The sequence below is a fragment of the Sapajus apella genome, unplaced genomic scaffold, assembly GCF_009761245.1.
Source record: "Sapajus apella isolate SASKATOON/1434 unplaced genomic scaffold, GSC_monkey_1.0 scaffold56, whole genome shotgun sequence".
Lineage (NCBI taxonomy): Eukaryota > Metazoa > Chordata > Mammalia > Primates > Cebidae > Sapajus > Sapajus apella.
Window position 1 is genome coordinate 4,345,811 of NW_022436996.1, and position 18,835 is coordinate 4,364,645.

The 18,835-nt window shown below is 38.9% G+C and overlaps 1 protein-coding gene across 5 annotated transcripts in view; it reads right to left on the reverse strand.

The window, feature by feature from the left end:
* DPP6 (dipeptidyl peptidase like 6) overlaps positions 1–18,835 on the reverse strand; it is a 1,109,512-nt gene that overhangs the window by 294,264 nt on the left and 796,413 nt on the right. For all 5 annotated transcript variants that reach the window (XM_032245216.1, XM_032245218.1, XM_032245215.1 and 2 more), the window contains one exon: positions 8,647–8,721. In XM_032245216.1, the coding sequence (XP_032101107.1) occupies positions 8,647–8,721 (75 nt within the window). The remainder of the gene's footprint in view (positions 1–8,646; positions 8,722–18,835) is intronic.

An 18,835-nucleotide genomic window follows, 5' to 3' on the forward strand; every position in this document is an offset into this window, starting at 1 on the left:
GGACAGGAGCCCACAGTCAGTCTGCGGAGGGACAGGAGCCCACAGTCTGCGGGGGACAGGAGCCCACAGTCTGTCTGCGAGGGACAGGAGCCCACAGTCTGCGGGGTACAGGAGCCCACATCAGCATCATCTTGCACTGCTTATACGGGCTCAGCCTTTCAACAGTTTCCCAGGAACGTGGATCTATTATTTGATTTTCACAGTATTGTGAAACTGCATGCACTGTGCTGAGAGCTATGTGAAAACACACATTTCAAAAATCAATGATGACCATTTTTGATAATCTCATGTAGTAAGAGTCACAGAGAGGGTGGCCTTATATCGGCCAAGAGTAACACGTCAGGGTGCTGACAAAACCATGTGGATCACCCCAGGATAAAGGCTTGGAGTGATGCTGACAGGTGCAGGAAGCACTTCCGGGCAGTGCAGGGGTAGCTACTGGCCTTGGCGGGCAGGCTCTTCATCCACCACCTTCTCAGAGAGCAGGAGGGAGACCTGCCGAAGGTGATACTCGCCTCCTACTGCTGCAGCAGCTGCTGGGCTGAGGCAGGAAGGGCAGCAGGCGGCAGTAGAAAAGCCACACGCAGGCTCTGCTCTTTGGTTTGCCCCTGAAGCCACTGCAGAGGGAGACAGAACTCCCTGTGATTCTGATAGTCAGGCTGATACATGGGAATGTGCAAGGCCTTCGTCCCCGCAGAAAATGCTTGGACCAACTGGTTCCCAGAGGTGGGCCCAGGAAAGGCTCTGTAGACGGTGTAGAAAGAACCAGCCCAAGAGCATGAGAATCAGGAAACACAATTCCCTTAGCCCTGCCACTCCTGGACAAAGATTTCATCCCTTCTTGTAATGAAGAAGGGACGGCAGTAAAAATCAGAACCATATTATAACACTAGCTACATTTCCTGCAACATAGAAACTCATACACTCAGAATTGGCTGGGTACGGTGGCTCACTCCTGTAATCCCAGCATTTTGGGAAGCAGAGGTGGGTGGATCACCTAAGGTAAGTAGTTTGAGACCCGCTGGGCCAATAGGTGAAGCCCTGTCTCTACCAAAAAAAAAAAAACAGAAAAAAAAATTTGCCATGTGTGGTGGCAGGTGCCTGTAATCTTAGGTTGAGATGGGAGAATCTCTTGAACTTGGGAGAAGGAGGTTGCAGTGAGCTGAGATTACACCACTGCATTCCAGCCTGGGAGACACCGTCAAAAAAGAAACTAATATACTCAGAATTACCTGAATTGATTTGTAGCAGTTATAGTTCAGTCCACAGTATGGTTCAATAATTTATAGCTCAATCCCTTACATTACAAAGTCTCAAGTTATTTTTAAAAAATTAATTAAGGTATAGATAAAGGGCAACTTGACCTGATGGGTGCATAGAAGATTCTGGAATGTAGTTGGGGTTCACCTCACCAAATAGGTTTGACCAGGAGTATCCACGTTAGGGTGTTCTTCAAGCTTTATATGAATTATAAATTTCACAGTCCCTTAGAGAGCAAAATGTGCTCTATTAACTCACTACGATGGCAGGACAAGAGTAGAAATGTATCGAATGTGAAAACTGCTTCCAGCTCCTGCCATGAAAGGCTCAGCGGCAAACCATCTTCTCCCGGGACTGAGCAGAGCCCACCTCTAAGGCTGGGATCTAGGCCCTGTTGACACCCACGCGGTGACCATGGAAGCTGACCCCTCCCCAGGTGACTCTGAGAAGCAACTGCAGCCAGGATGTCCCCTTGACAGCAGCCTTCTTTATAGAAGACCCTGAATGCAAGGATCCTACTAACTTGGGTCCAGATTTCTGATCAGCAGAAACTGGGATGATACACGTAGTTTGTCTTAAGCTGCTGTGTTTTGGGATGATTTGCCATGCAGTGACAGGGAACTAAAACGGATCCATTTCTCTGTTGCAGTCATATAAACAGTTTATAAACAGGTCAGTGTATCAGTCCTTTTACTGACTGAATGACTGTGATTGACTGGGATTTTAGGGAAACAAATCTTAAAATTTGACTAGCTTTTGGACAGAATTTTATTTGGAGCAGAATGACGTTCCACTGGCCATCATCCAACTAAGAACAATCATCTCAACGAATTCCTTCAAATATTACAATGAAATTCTTCACAAATCTTTAGTGACTCTTTCAGAAGTGATTTTTCAAGAAAGAATATTTTTCTCTTACCTCTTTGAATGTTACAAACTGTATTAATATTTTTAAATAATCTAAGATAGTGCATTTTACATTCATGTTCCCTATCCTCAAAGAGATTTGGAAATGTTTCATATTTGTCAAATATATCTCAGTATGAAAAAGCATGGCTGCTCTCATTAGATATGTTTGTTTTAAGGTAATTTTTCTTTATTAGTATAGTTACTACAGTTTTGAAATTAAAAATAAAAATTCCTATTTTTCCAATTTCTAATTTAGTTTCAAGAGAACATTCAGAAACTGTACATTAAGAAATATTATGAAATTTTATGAATATTTAGCAAATGTTGTCTCTTTGGAGCAGGAATGATCTTTTGAGATAAAATAAGATGCTGTAAATAAGCACACATCGCAAACTCTAATGCTGGTTCCACAGAAATCTAAACAAAATACTATTTATTATTTTCTCCATTCCAGACACACTATGGCCTATAGGTGTCTGAGGCTTGGAGGAACGGAAAACAGGGTTTGCTCTTTCTCAAATTTACTTGATAATTGATATTTGGAACACTTTTTTAAAGCATACCTTTGAGGCTCTCAATAAACATAGAGTTGGCATAGTTCAGATGAGCTAATTTGTGTGTGTTTAAGGATGCTAGCCAAGCTATACATTTAGTAAGATTAGAAGAGTTTAGTAAGAAAAAGTATGCTAATTAGCATGAGCCCACATTTCCAGAATAAACATGGAATATTATTAGGCTATTTCACAACTGAGGTATTTTCCTTCTATTACATAGTTTGTGCATTTGATAGAATTTCAAGAACTTGGATTGTATCTTGGGATAGTGTTCAGGGGTTCAGAGAGAAGACACACCACAAGTATATTTGCTCAGTACCAAATGTACACAGATGGTACTCAGGGGTGGGGGTAGATAGCAGATAAAAAGACCTGTCCGTCTTTGAGTATCTGACAATATAAAAATGGACAAATTAAATTAGTCTACACCAAACAACTGGGAAATGATACGACAGTGCAATTAGTCTGAATAAATGAGAAGAAGAGATATGCAATGCATGTTCTAAAAATTAAACATCTTTCCTTCCACTCTTACTCTCAGGATGTTGCTATACGATTTGTATCTAAACTCTAACTATCTGTTCTTGTGTACTCATTTCTCTCACCATCCATGCTGTGCTGGAAAGCTCTTACTCACTTCTACTTGAGCCACTGCCAAGGCAGCTAATTTCATGTGGGCATCCGTCAACTTCGTTCCAATGCAATTGCACAGAGCCTTAAATCTGGCCCTGGGTATACACACAGAATGACTCTGTGCTCAAACACATCCACCCCAGAAGTGTGGGAGAGCTGACACTTACTGCGTGGCTCTTCACCACTGAGGGACAGAAGCCCAGGGTCTCCCAGGAAGATGGCTCCAAGAGGCATTGCCTAAAGCTCACTGGGTTGCTCAAGCAAGCACAGCTGGTGAGGACTGGAATGAGCCCTGGAACCTCGGATTATCTGACTTCCAAGTCTGCTATCTTTGGGCAGGCAGCAAAGAGAAGCAGAGGTTGGAGGGATTATAATTATCCTGATGTAATGTGAAATATTTGGATTTTATTTTATTTTATTTTGAGATGGAGTCTCACTCAGTCCCCTAGTCTGGAGTGCAATGGCGCATTCTTGGCTCACTGCAACCTCCACCTCTCAGGTTCAAGAGATTCTCCAGCCTCAGCCTCCCGAGTAGCTGGGAATACAGGCATGCACCACTACATCCAGCTAATTTTTTTGTATTTTTAGTAGAGACGGGGTTTCACCATGTTGGTCAGGCTGGTCTCAAACTCCTAACGTCAGGTAGTCTGCCCACGTCAGCCTCTCAAAGTGCTGGGATTACAGGTATGAGCCACTGCGCCCAGGTCTTGGATTCTTTTTAGCGCAGTGGTAACCCAATATACCAAAATTTTATTGCAAATGAAACATATACTCAAATAAATGAAAGATATTCAGTAATTGGATAGTTGGTTTATACTAAAACATTTTTGTGATTGTGTTTTTAATGAAAAGTTGAGTTGGTTCATATAAACAAGTTGTACTAGCTATCTTTGAGATATACACATAAGAATATATTGAGAATGAATCCAAATAAAAAATTTCTAGTTTCCTTATAATTAGATTGGAATCACATGTTGTAATAACCACTTGAAAAGTACTGTGTAACCATCATGAGGATGTCAAGAACTTCAAGAAACTTATCTAACTGTTTAACTAGAGTTCTCAAATTTATTTGAATATGGAACCGTTAATTGTTTTTAAAGAGTACCGATGGATAACATAATATTATTGATTATATTATTAATACAATACTAGCAACAATAATTACTGATACTAAATACCGATTAGGAAGTCCTGGTCTATTCCACTTATTCCAGAATCACGGACCTAGACTCACCTTCCTTTTCTAAAATTACTTACATTTTAGTTTATCTAGTTAGGAAGATCTTCCTAATGTCTAACTCCAAATTCTCATGCATAATCCCAACCTTTTTTCCTTATGATTTTTCCTCCAGAAGAACAGAGAATACTTGGTTGAACAGTCATGTGTACAGTAACTGCCTGGTAGTGAAAACTATTAAGAATTACTTATTTCATTTAAGTTAAAAGTATTTTGTTTCTATAGACTTTTTTATGTTTTCAATATTTTATCATTTTTACAGTTTTCTAAATACACGTCAAACTTTCCAGGTTTTCCTTCAGTTAAGAAAACAAACTGAAGAGTCTTACTCCAGACACTGATGAATGAGAAAGGGTTATTTCAAGGTTCCTGTTTACAGTCAGTGCTCCACATGGTGAAGACTCATCTTCAGCAAAATGATCTCCATCAAAATGGTTTCGGGACCAATGGGATCCCAGGGCAGTCTTTCAACAGAGCGTTGGGAAGCAGAAGAAATTGGTGGAGAATTGTATCATGCACAGAACCACAGAGCCGCTGATGAGAGCATGTCTCTTCTAATCACATGGGTGTGGGAACCCCTCTGTCACATTCTGGAGAACAAATACCTCGCTTTGTTTTGAGGCTTCTCGGAGCAGAATTCTCATTACCTTTATCCCACTGTTGGGGTGCTCCAGTGATTAAAAGATTCTCTGGGAAGACAACCTGAAATCAATTTGTCTTTCTAGGCTTTTCTCACTCAGGTGTTAGCAGTGCCTCCTGGGGCAACCCAGAACACATTCATGAAAGCCTTTCAAATATCTGCTAACATTTTTCTTTTATATGGGTGTGGAGATTATATTTTTGGTGGTTTTCCAGGGTGATGAAGGAAGCTGAAATAGTCTATGATCTGTGAACATCACACCCAGGTGCCTGAAGCTGAAAGAGGCAAGTTTAAGGCCGTGTCTACGTAATGCAGAGTCCCAAGCCTTTTAGAATGTCAAGTTCACCAACTGATCCCAGTCAAAGAGATAAAGATGCCCAATTGTTTCAAAGAATTTGGATAGAAAAAATGAAAACTTTTATAAAATCGATGTTTGAAAATGGAAAAATGGAAGACTGAAACACACTCCAAAAAATCTGTAGTTGGAAGAATAAGGTTGAAATCTCCAATAATCTAGTTGTCCAATCAACTTCTAAAAGAAAGTTTAAGAATTCAATAACAGACCTAAAGAGAGCCAAATCAAGAACAAACTTCCATTCACAATCGCCACAAAGAGAATAAAATACCTAGGAATACAACTAACAAGGAACGTAAAGGACCTCTTCAAGGAGAACTACAAGCCACTGCTCAATGAAATAAGAGAGGACACAAACAGATGGAGAAACATTCCATGTTCATGGTTAGGAAGAATCAATATCGTGAAAATGGCCATACTGCCCAAAGTAATTTACAGATTCAATGCTATCCCCATCAAGCTACCAATGACCTTCTTCCCAGAACTGGAAAAAACCACCTTAAACTTCATATGGAACCAAAAGAGAGCCCGCATAGCCAAGTCAATTCTAAGCAAAAAGAACAAAGCCGGAAGCATCACACTACTGGACTTCAAACTATACTACAGGGCTACAGTAATCAAAACAGCATGGTACTGATACCAAAACAGAGATATAGACCAATGGAACAGAACAGAGGTCTCGGAGGCAACACAACATATCTACAACCATCTGATCTTTGACAAACCAGACAAAAACAAGCAATGGGGAAAGGATTCCCTGTTCAATAAATGGTGTTGGGAAAGCTGGCTAGCCATGTGCAGAAAGCAGAAACTGGACCCCTTCCTGACACCTTACACTAAAATTAACTCCAGATGGATTAAAGACTTAAACATAAGACCTAACACCATAAAAACCCTAGAAGAAAATCTAGGCAAAACCATTCAGGACGTAGGCGTAGGCAAGGACTTCATGACTAAAACGCCAAAAGCATTGACAACAAAAGCCAAAATAGACAAATGGGACCTAATCAAACTCCACAGCTTCTGCACGGCAAAAGAAACAGTCATTAGAGTGAATCGGCAACCAACAGAATGCGAAAAAATTTTTGCAGTTTACTCATCTGACAAAGGGCTGATATCCAGAATTTACAAAGAACTAAACAGATTTACAAGAAAAAAACTAACAGGCCCATTCAAAAGTGGGCAAAGGATATGAACAGACACTTTACAAAAGAAGACATACACGAGGCCAACAAACATATGAAAAAATGCTCATCATCACTGGTCATCAGAGAGATGCAAATCAAAACTACATTGAGATACCATCTCACGCCAGTTAGAATGGCGATCATTAAAAACTCTGGAGACAACAGATGCTGGAGAGGATGTGGTGAAATAGGAACACTTTTGCACTGTTGGTGGGAGTGTAAATTAGTTCAACCATTGTGGAAGACAGTGTGGCGATTCCTCAAGGACCTAGAAATAGAAATTCCATTTGACCCAGCAATCCCATTACTGGGTATATATCCAAAGGATTACAAATCGTTCCACTATAAGGACACGTGCACACGAATGTTCATTGCAGCACTGTTTACAATAGCAAAGACCTGGAACCAACCCAAATGCCCATCGACGATAGACTGGATAGGGAAAATGTGGCACATATACACTATGGAATATTATGCAGCCATCAAAAACGATGAGTTTGGGTCCTTTGTAGGGACATGGATAAACCTGGAAACCATCATTCTCAGCAAACTGACAGAAGAGCAGATCAAACACCGCATGTTCTCACTCATAGGCAGGTGTTGAACAATGAGAACACATGGACACAGGGAGGGGAGCACTACACACTGGGGTCAGTTGGGGGGAAATAGGGGAGGGTCGGTGGGGGGTGGGGAGCTGGGGAGAGATAGCAAGGGGAGAGATGCCAGATGTAGGTGATGGGGAGGAAGGCAGCAAATCACACTGCCACGTGTGTACCTATGAAACAATTTTGCATGTTCTTCACATGTACCCCAAAACCTAAAATGCAATAAAATAAATGGGGAAAAAAGAAGAATTCAGAATTGAACTTGCATCTTCATGTAGACCAATACCCCAGCTTTCCCAGTGGATATAAAACAAAAAGTTTGCCCCTCTCATGCCAGAGAAGATTCTCTCAAACGCACCATAGAGCCATTCTGACCTGAATTAAAATGCAGGAATCATTATACCTCACAGACGCATAAAGAACCTGTAATTCGAATGGTCTCAGAAATGCTCAGAACTGCTCAGAACCTCTAATTCGAATGGTCTCAGAGCAGCAGTAGCAGACTCTATATTTTATTTGCCAGAGAGTAGAGTTCTTAAAACATACAATTCTAAAGTTGCTTATCTCTTACAAACTGAACATCTTCTTCAATTATATAAATTTCACCTTCTAGCTTATTTAAAATTAAAAAGCCAAAATGAAATTTGAAATACCAGCATGCTAAATGAAAAAAAAAAAAAAAAAAAGAAGAAGAAGAAGAAGAAGGAAGACCCCGGCCTAGGAAGTTTTAGACTCCCGCTGAAGCACAGTGAGATTTTACAGAAAATTCTGGTGAAATTTTATGGGAGGCTCATGTACACTTCCGTTACATGCCTTTATGTAACGGAAGTGATAGCTTCAGCTCTTCACTAGAACACTATGATGGCCAGGAGAAAATGAACGTATTATTTCAGTTTAAGGAGAACCCCAGTTGCTTTTTGTTCTTAGGATAAACTTTATGGTTTCATTGAAAAAAATGGCCAGAAAAATAATTGCACAAAAGGGCAAAATTCATGTGTATGAAGAGACAAGTTCTCACCATCTTCCTAAGAAAAGTCTATGAAAAAGCCTCTAAAGTATGTGACCTTTTTCCCCTGCCAACCATATTTTTATACCTTTCCTCTCTCCTAGATGGCAGTATGATATGCAAAAGAGACTTCCAGGATGCACAAAATATTTCAGGATTCAAAGATCACTAAGTATAGAAGATTCAAGGAAATATACTTAATGAGACATTCGCATAAAGACACAATTCTTTTGTAGGCAGAAAATGATAATACTCACCGGTTCCACATTGTACGAAAAAAGTGCATATTCTCTATCTGGAGATATTTCGTATTTGATGGCTCGTAATGATTCCTAAAAGAAAACACAGACACAGGATTTTAAAGCATTACATATAACAAGTCAGAATTTTATAATGAAATCGTGTCTGCTGGTGCCATTTTCAAAATGAATTAGCTATTAAAATGGCCATCTCCTTTCTTTGTTAGCTAAACAATGAAAGCTAATTGATGTTTTTCACATTTTATTTGTATTTTTGTTTTCAAATTTCAGCAAAACTTACTTATTGCATTTACTGAGACAAGCCAAAAGAAATAAGTAATAAAGGCCAGGCGCGGTGGCTCATGCCTGTAATCGCATCACTCTGGGAAGCCGAGGTGGGTGAATCACCTGAGGTCAGGGTTCGAGACCAGCCTGGCCAACATGGTGAAACCCTGTCACTACTAAAAAAAAAAAAATACAAAATTAGCCAGGTGTGGTGGCACATAGTCTCAGATACTTGGGAGGCTGAGGCGTGAGAATTGCTTGAGCTCAGGAGGTGGAGGTTGCAGTGAGCTGAGATCAGGCCATTGCACTCCAGCCTGGGCAACAAAAGTGAAACTTTCGTAGAAAGGAAGAAAAAGAAAGAAGAAAAGAAAGAAAGAAAGAAAAGAAAAGAAAGAAAGGAAGGAAGGAAGGAAGGAAGGAAGGAAGGAAGGAAGGATGGAAGGAGGGAAAGAAAGAAAGAAGAAAGAGAGAGAGAGAGAAAGAGAGAGAAAGAAAGAGAGAAAGAAAGGAAAGAGAGAGAGAGAGAGGCATTAAAAAGTAAATTTTTCTACAAGACTCTCAACCTGTTGATACGTTTAAAAACCTTCTCATTCATCTTAGAAGCACATAATAAGCAGAGCTGTTACTAGAATAGAATTGCATTAATACACATTATTTTGCAACTTGCTCTTTTTCCAACGCGGGCATCCCTACAAGTCAGGAGATAGAAGATAACTGTGAGTTTTTCCTTCAAATTTCTGCATAGTACAAACGTCATCCCACGTAAATGATACTGTCAATTGCGCTGTTTTATTTGCCCCTGCCCTCTGCACTGCAAGCACACTGCTACACAGATACCCACAGCCGCCCTCAGAGCCCCCGTTGCTGGCCTGGAGGACATCACTCTATGCATGCTCAGGCAACCACATGAAATCACAGAGAGGGTTGACGTGGTTAGAGATGACATCACATTATGCACCTCTGCACCTTAGCCTTCTCATGCAGTGATATCTTAGGGAAATGACTCCAAGGACTTGGGGTCCTTTGATTGAGTAGTGATCTTTAAAGATGTCATAATATCCCATGATGCACATCTTGGGAAATACTTTAATTCACTCACTCAGTTCTCACCAACGCAAGACAATCCATTCTTGTTATTAATGGTAGCTTTGTCCTCTAAAGTCATCATGAACACTAGTGCATGTGGAGCTCCCTAGCTTCTGGGAGACACTCAGGGTTAGGTTCCTTAGAACCTCTGGTCACAACATTTTAGTCAAATAGATAACCTTGTTTTATGTGTCTTCTTTTTCTTTTTTCTTTCTTTCTTTCTTTTTTTTTGAAATGGAGTCTCTGTTGCCAGGCTGGAGTGCAGTGGTGTGATCTCAGCTCACTGCAACTTCCGACCCCTTGGTTCAAGTGATTCTCCTGCCTCAGCCACCTGAGTAGCTGGGACTATAGGCACATGCCACTGAGCCCAGCTAATTTTTGTATTTTTAGTAGAGAGGGGGCTTCACCTTGTTGGCCAGGATAGTCTTGATCTCCTGACCTCGTGATCCCCCTGCCTTGACCTCCAAAAGTGCTGGGATTACAGGGGTGAGCCACCATGCCCAGCCTATGTGTCTTTCTTTTTAAAAACATCTTATTGAATAATGTTATTGATTCAGAAACACTGGACTCATGGCACTGGATTCAACAGCATATTACTTATGCCTAAGCAAAGCTTATCTCAAAGATGCATCTTCTCCATAAGGTGCTCCCAGCCTTCTTGCACTTAGGAACACGAGACAGTAATTCCTCCCTATGTCTGGGGCTGGCTTTCAACAGTGAGATCACCAGCATAAAGCACAAACATGCAAAAAATGGAGTGCAAAATAGAACAACAGAAAAGGACAGTCGTTCACAGCAGGAAAGTTGAAACAAGAAAGCAGAATAGTTCTTTGATCTGCTGCAGCTGGGAATGCCAACATTGGACAACTCAAATATTTTGCCACGATGCCTGAGAACGCAGGCAAAGGTGCTGTGATTAGCACCTTGGGGCTCACTAATACATTTGATCACAGGGGTGAATTTGGCAATACAGAGGTTGTGAATCATGAGAAGAGATTCTCAGCATTTCCAGCGAGCTGTTACTATAAACAATGTTGTAATAAAGACCTTGATCTATGTCTTTGTTGATGTATGTGTGATTTTCACATTTTTGTATAGGATAGATATCCAAGGGTGAAATGGACAAGTTTTAAAATTAAATAGGTATTGCCATTGTTTTTCAAAAATGTTTTTGGACTGCGCAGTCCCACTACAGATGTATGAATGGATGTTTTCTTTCCTTCTCTGGAAGCACAACATGTTTTTTCTTCAATTTTGACCCTCGTATAGATGTAAAGTGGTGCTCCATTGATAATTTAGTTTCTGTTTCCCTGCTTATGGGTACATTTGATCCTTACTACTCACGGCTTAGAAAATGTTGATTTTTTTCTTTAGAAAACTATTCACTTCCCCTTGAAAATATTCTCCGTGCTTCCATTTTTCTCCTCCTATTCATTCTTAAACTCCCGCCTGTCATGCTCTCAGCCTCACCACTTGACCACAATTGCTCTTCTCAAGGTTATCAGAGGCTCACTTTGCTAAATGTCATAATTTCTCAGCTGTCATCCTACTTGGCACAGCTGACCAGCCGCTCCTCCTCGAAGCCCTGACTGCACCTGGCTTCCAGGACACTCATCGCCTGCTTTTCTCCTACCTCCTTGCTGGTTCTTTTCATGCTATTTTGTGCTTTTTTCCCATTTCCCTGTGCTCTGAATGTTGGTGTGCTGAAGGATTGATATCTGGATCTCCTCACTCCCTAGATGGTGGTAACCAGTCTCACGGTTCTGAAAACCATCACCAGCTGAGGAGTCCAACATTCATGTCTCCAGACCACCTGAGCCTGCATTGGACCTGGGCTTGAACTTCAGACTTGTCTGGCCAACCGCCTCCCTGACATCTCGACTTGAGTGTCACACGGACACCTCAAGTCAATGGCAACAAGCCAAACCCCTTCTACTCCACTCCCACCCCGCCAGCTCCTGTAACCTTTTTCCTCTTCTCAGATAGGGGCAACCCCATTAGCTTGTTCGGCCAAAACCTTGGCTATCTTTTTTCTCGGTCCCTATGTTTTACACAGCCTACATCTAGGTGGTCAGAAAATACCATTGGTTCACCTTCAAAACAGGTTCGGAACCATTTCTTCCCTTTCCCACCACCATTACCCTCGTCTAATGTGTGTGCCTTCTTTTCTGAGGTACTGCAGTGGCCTTGTACCTGCTTTCCCAGGGGGTCAGGGCCGTCTCTCAAACAGGTAAATCACATCCCTCCCCTGGGGACGCCTCCCACAGCTTCCCGTCTCACCTCCGGTAAACACCAAAGCCCTGGCTGGCCAGGCAGCCCTGCTGGACCCAGTTCCCTCAGCTCTCTGTGTCCATCTCCCATTACTTTCCCCCCGTCCAGTCCCCTCCACTCCAGCTATGCTGGTCTCTGTCCACCCTAGAGCAGGCCACGCACACACCATTCTCAAGGTCCTTGCGCTTCCTCTGCCTTCTGCCTGCTATGCTCTTGACCTTTCATTTCTTTTGGCTTTTTTCTCAAGGCAGCTTCTAAAGTGAGGCCTTCCACGTCCTTCAATGGCTAATATATCTAGGTGTTAACAGCCTTGCCGCCAACATTGACAACCCCTTTCTCTGATTTATTGCTCTAGATCTAATCATATTAACACATATTTTACATTTTTAACCTATTTATCTTAAATATTGCCTGTTTTTTTCCTTAGAATGTAAACACCTTGAAAGGAAGATTGTTTTAATATTTAATTTCTCTCAGCAATGTTTCATAGTTTCGGCATACAGATTTTGCCCATATTTTGTTAAATTTATTCCCAAGTATTTACTATAACTGATGCTTTCTATATATAAAAATACATGTATATTTTAATCGAAATGTCCAATTGTTTAATACTAATATGCAAAATTCATTTGGGTATCTTGACCTTATTTTCTGTAGCATTGATAAATGTAATTATTTGTTCTGGTAGATATTTTTTGTATATTTCTTAGAATTTTCTACAAAATCATATTTTCTGTGTATACAGGTTTTTCCTTTCTTTTCTAACTAGATGCTTTTTTATTTCTTTTGGTTGCCTTATTGCTCTCTAGAGAAATGCCAGCATAATGCTGAATAGAAGCAGTGAGAGTGAACAGCCTTGCTTTGTCCCTAACCTTAAGGAGAAAGCCTTCATTCTTCTTGATTTAGTATGATATTTACAGAATTTTTAACAGATTTATTTTATCAGGTTAAAGATGTTCCTGTCTATTTCTAGTTTGCTCAGAGTTTTTATAATGAATGTGTGCTTTATTTTCTCAAATGCTTTTTCTGCATTTATTGAGATGATTACGTTGTTCACTTTTTTAGTCTTAGTCTGTCAGTATGGTAAATTACATTGTTTAATTTCAAATGTTAAGCCAACCTTGCATGCTGGGATAAGCTATTTGACCATGCTGTATTATCCCTTTCATATATTGTTGAACTCAATTTACTAATGCTTTGTTTAGGATTTTTGCATCTGTGTTCATAAGGGAAAGTCATGCATGGTTTTATTTTCTTTTAACTTCTTTGCGTGGTTTTCATTTCAGTGTAATACTGGCCTAAGAAATGGTCTTGGGAAATATGCCTTCCTTCTCTTCTATTTGTCTAATAAGTTTTTGGAGAATCGGTACTATTTCTTACATAAATGTTTGGTAAAATTGATCAGGTGAATCAGTTTGGGCCTTGAATTTTAATATGTGGGGCTTTTAAACTACTGAGTCAATTTATTATACCAACATCCAGTTATTCAGATTACTTGTTTCTTCACTGATGAACTGTAAAAATGTGTGTCTTTCGAGAACTTTTCTGTTTCATTTATGTTGTCAAATTATTAATATGTTTACTTGGTGTCTGATATTGTTTTTTTCTATTGTCTTTGCTCTTGATTCATTTTACCGGTCTTTTCCAAAAACCAGCTAGTCATTTTTTCTGATATTTTTCTGTATTCTATGCAGCTGATGTCTGCTCTTTCATTAATTTTCTTCTGTGTGCTTGGGGATTAAAATCTTCTTTTCTAGTTCTTTGAAGTGAAAGCTTAGATCTAATATGAACAGCTAAAGATATAAATTTCCCTTTAAGTACTGCTTAGTTGCATACCATAAATTTTGACATTATTTCTTTTATTTTCATTCATTTAAAATACATCCAGTTTCTTTTTTGGCTGATTTGTTGTTTAGAAATATGTTGTTCAATTTCCAATTATCAAGATATATTTCAGATATTTTTTCTGGTATTGATTTCTACTTTGTTTGTGTTAAAGAACATACTCTGTATGATTTCTATCCTTTGAAATATACTGAGACTTGTTTAATGGCTCAGCATATGATTTACCCTGGTGGATGTTTCACGTGCACTCAAAAGAATGTGCACTTTTCTATTGATGAGTGGTGTGATGCACAAATGTCAGTTCAGCTGACTTGGTTAATAGTGTTTTCAAGACTTTCGTATCCTTATTAATTTTTTTTACATGGTCTATCAATTACTCAGAGAGGATTGTTGGGATCTACAACTTTAATTACGGATTTGTCTATTTCCGCTTTTGGTTCAACCAATTATTGCTTCAAATGTTGTAGCTCAATGCTAGCTGCATATATCTTTAGGATTCTTAAGTATTCTTAATATATTTACTCCTTTATTATTATGAAACATTTTTTCTTATTTCTGGTAATATTCCTTGTTGTCTATTTTATCTAATATTAACATAGCTATTCAAGATTTTCATTGATTAGGGTTTGGATGGTATAGCTCTTAAAATCATTTATTTATTTATTTATTTACTTTTTGAGATGGAGTCTCACTCAGTCGCCCAGGCTGGAGTTCAGCGGCATGATCTCAGCTCGCTGCAACCTCTACCTCCTGGGTTCAAGCAATTCTTCTACCTCAGTCTCCTGAGCAGCTGGAATTACAGGCACCCACCATCACACCTGGCTAAGTTTTGTATTTTTAGTAGAAACAGGGTTTTACCATGTTGGCCAGGTTGGTCTTGAATTCCTGACCTCAGGTAATCCACCTGCCTCAGCCTTCCAAAGTGCTGGGATTACAGGCGTGAGCCACTGTATCCGGTCTTAAAATCCATTTAATTTTAATCTATGTCCTTATATTAAAATTAGATAACACAGATAGCTTATAATTGAAATCTTTCCTTTTAAACACAATTTAAAATTCTCCAGGGGTATTAAGAGAAGCTTATAGACATAATGATACAGGAAATCTGTCCTTTAAACTGTCAGTTGTATTCTACCCTATATTAGATCAAATTTCTTAATGTCACTACTGTTCAAGAAAGTTCTAACATGTTCCAACGGTTTTATATGTTTATATTTTCACTTTCCATGTCAGTGTTTCGAGTAGGACAAAGGTTCAGACAGAAGTCTTACATGAGATTACATTCAGAAGAGCTGGACGTATTTTATTATCTTTAAAGGACCCTTTGAGGAAAAGAGGAATATTTTAAAGAATTAATTAATTCAAAAAAAAAATTCCACCCAAAGCCTAGCCATATGTTGACAACACTTATCATTCCTGGCATACCTCCTTCTGTCATGTAGATGGTAACTTTTCATCTGGTATAATTTTTCTAACTCAAAAGAATTTCCCTTAAATTTCTCATAGTATAGGTTTATGGATAGCTATCTCATAGTATAGGTGTGTGTATATATATACATACTTAGAGAAAAACGTCTCCCTCTGTTACCCAGGCTGGGGTGAAGTGGTGTGATTATAGCTCACTGCAGCCTTGAACTCATAGGCTCAAGGGATCCTTCTGCCTCAGTCTCTTGAGTAGCTGGGTCTACACAAAATTCTTAATCTTTATTTTTGAGAGATATTTCTATGGCGTATAGAATTCTAGATTGATAGTGTTTTATCCCTCCCAGCACTTTAAATGATCTCACTCCAGTGTCCTCTGGCTCACAGCACTTCTGCTGAAGAGTCAGCTGTTTTTATTAGGTTTGTTCTTCCAAACTTGTTTCTTTTCTTTGGCTGCCATTAAGATGTTCTATTTGTCACTCATCTTAAGTAACTTGCTTATCACATTCTTTGTTATTGTATTTATGGAGTTTATCGAGTTCTTTACCAAAACTGGAAGAAATTCAGTCATTGTTTCTTCCAAAATTTGTTTTGTCTTCTTTTCTCTCTTCCCCTTCTGGAATGTTAATGACAGGTATATTCGTATACTTCATATTGTCCAACAGCTTACTGACATGCTGTTCAGGCTTTTTTTTTTTTTAAGTTTCTCTTTGTTCTTGGTTTTAAATAGTTTCTATTGATACTGCTTAACATTTAGTTGTTTTTTCTTTTCTTCTGTGATATCTAATCTGATGTTCATCTGGAGAACTTTTAAATAATTTTTAACTCTAGAAATTTTATCTGGGTGTTTTAGAATCTTTAATTTCTCTTATCATCATGTTCATGGTTTTCCTTATAGCCTTGAGTATTTGGGATACATTTATCTTAGCCGTTTTAATGTGTTTTTCTGCTAATTCCCTTATCTTCATTGTCTGCAGGTCTATTTCTATCAACTGATATTTCTCCTCATTTTGAATCACATTTACCTGCTCCTTTGTATATATTGTTTTATTTTTAAATTAACACCAGATATTTTTAATTCTCTCTTGTTGAATTAGGACTTTTTATTTTTCTTCAAAGACTGTTGGACTTTTAATGACAGACAATTACTTATTTGTGGATTAACTTGACTTATTCAAGGTTTTTTAAAAAGATGTTTTAAGGGTTGCTCCATAGTGGCCATTAGTCATGCATCACTTAACAATACATCTGATATGTTCTGAGAAATGTATCATTAGGTGATTCTGCCATTGTGCAAACAGTACAGAAGGTACTCACACAAACCTAGATGGTACAGCCTACTCCACACCTAGGCCATATGGCAGAACCTATTGCTCCAAGACTACAAACCTAAATAGCATGTTACTGGACTGAATACTGTAGGTAACTGCAACACAGTGGTAATTTTTGTAAAACTAAAAATATTTAAACATAGAAAAGATACAATAAAAATATGATATTATCAACTTAGGGACCACTATCCTATATCTATTGTTGACTAAGATGCCATTATGTGACACATGACAATTTTCTAGTGCTAATTGAGCCTCATCCCAAAGAAACTGCTTTCCTGGGGTCTCCATTTAAGGTCTCATGGTGAGAATAAACTTAAATAATTCCTGACAACATACGAGTGCTGGGAATTTTTCATCTAATAGAGTCCTGTAATTGTTATTTCCTTGGAGTTTTATTTTGTTCTGCCATTTGGTGTTTCATAAAGATCAATAATTAACCAAGGTCTCAAAGGGAAGCCTATGTATTAGGCCGGTGCAAAAGTAATTGCAGTTTTTGCTGTTAAAAGTAATTACTTAAATAGATTTTATGAGTATTCTCTAGTTAGTTTCTTCCTTTGGGGTACTCTGTCTCATAAACGGTAGCCATCTTCTTTCATATCCTTTTCCTGAATTCTGATGTCTGTCTTCTTCACTTGGCAAGATTGCTGGTCTCGAATTTTTCCTCTTTGTGCTACAGTCCAGCATTCATGCAGAAAGCCCACAGGATGGCATGGTTCATTCATTTGCTTTTCTTTTCTCAGGGATTGCTGTGCACTGCCTGTTGTCTCATATATGAAAACTAATTTTTTCTCCACATTTTATCCCATTTTATAGTTGTTTATGTTAGGAGGGTTATTCCAATCCTCTTACAGTCTCATGGCTAGGACCAGATGCCACGAAACAAATTTTAGTTTGTTTTGCCGCTGCTGAATTCCCAGTGCCTAACAGTGACTGGGTTATCATAGATGCTGCCTAGATGTTTGCTGAAGAAATGAATGATTGCATCCTCAGGTGTTACAGGGGTGGCAACATGGGGCTGATATCAAATAATACCAACAGAAACCAGGAAAGAATGCAACTTTCCACAGTTTGAAAGAAATCAGTCTGGGTCACATTCTTTGATGGAGGGTCAAATGCTAATGATACCACCTGTGACAGTGAGAATTTTGGTGCTAAATTTACCACTGCCATGGCCAGGTGTGGTTCCATGCATTTCACCACCCCAGTCTCCATGCACCCAGCGGTTGTAGAAATTTTGAGCTGTACGTCTACCTTCTCACCAAGTGCAAATAATGAATGCAGAAAACATCTAGCACATTCCTAAACATTTGCTCTCTGAATCAAAGATCAATTTTCCAAGCAAAGCAGGCCTTGGTTTCAGGTTTGACTGAACTAATTAATTCTAAAATATTTTTGTTCATTTTCTATTATTTATTTGTCTTTTTGTGCCCAATTTGAAAGAGTTCCCTGTCAGTTATAGATGTACTCCTTTTACTTGTTACCTGGATTGTAAATATTGTCCATTGTTTGTCTATTAATTCTGTCTTTTTAAAGTTAAAATTGTATATGGCAAAATAAATATGGCTATCTTTTACAGCTTCAGGATTTCCTATTTTGATTTAAAAGTTCTTTTTATGAAACTGAATTATAGACTTTTAAAAAAGTTTAAGCCTTTAATCCAATTGGAACTTAATTTTGCATATTTGTACAATGAAACTGACATTACGTCTTTGTAGATGAAGCGTTAGTCATGCCAGCACTGTGTTCTAAGTGTGTCACCCTGCCCCTGGTGTTTCTTATGTCAAATACTTATTTATATTGGAAGCTTCTTCCAAATTCTCCAGTTTTTCACCACTCTCTTTGGTCCTCCTATGCAAAGTTTGATGGTTTTAAGCTTGGACTACGGATTCAGAAAGCCTGTGATTCATGTCCTGTGTATACCATTCACCATGACAGACGTTGAAAATTTCTCAATTTTTTTTGTC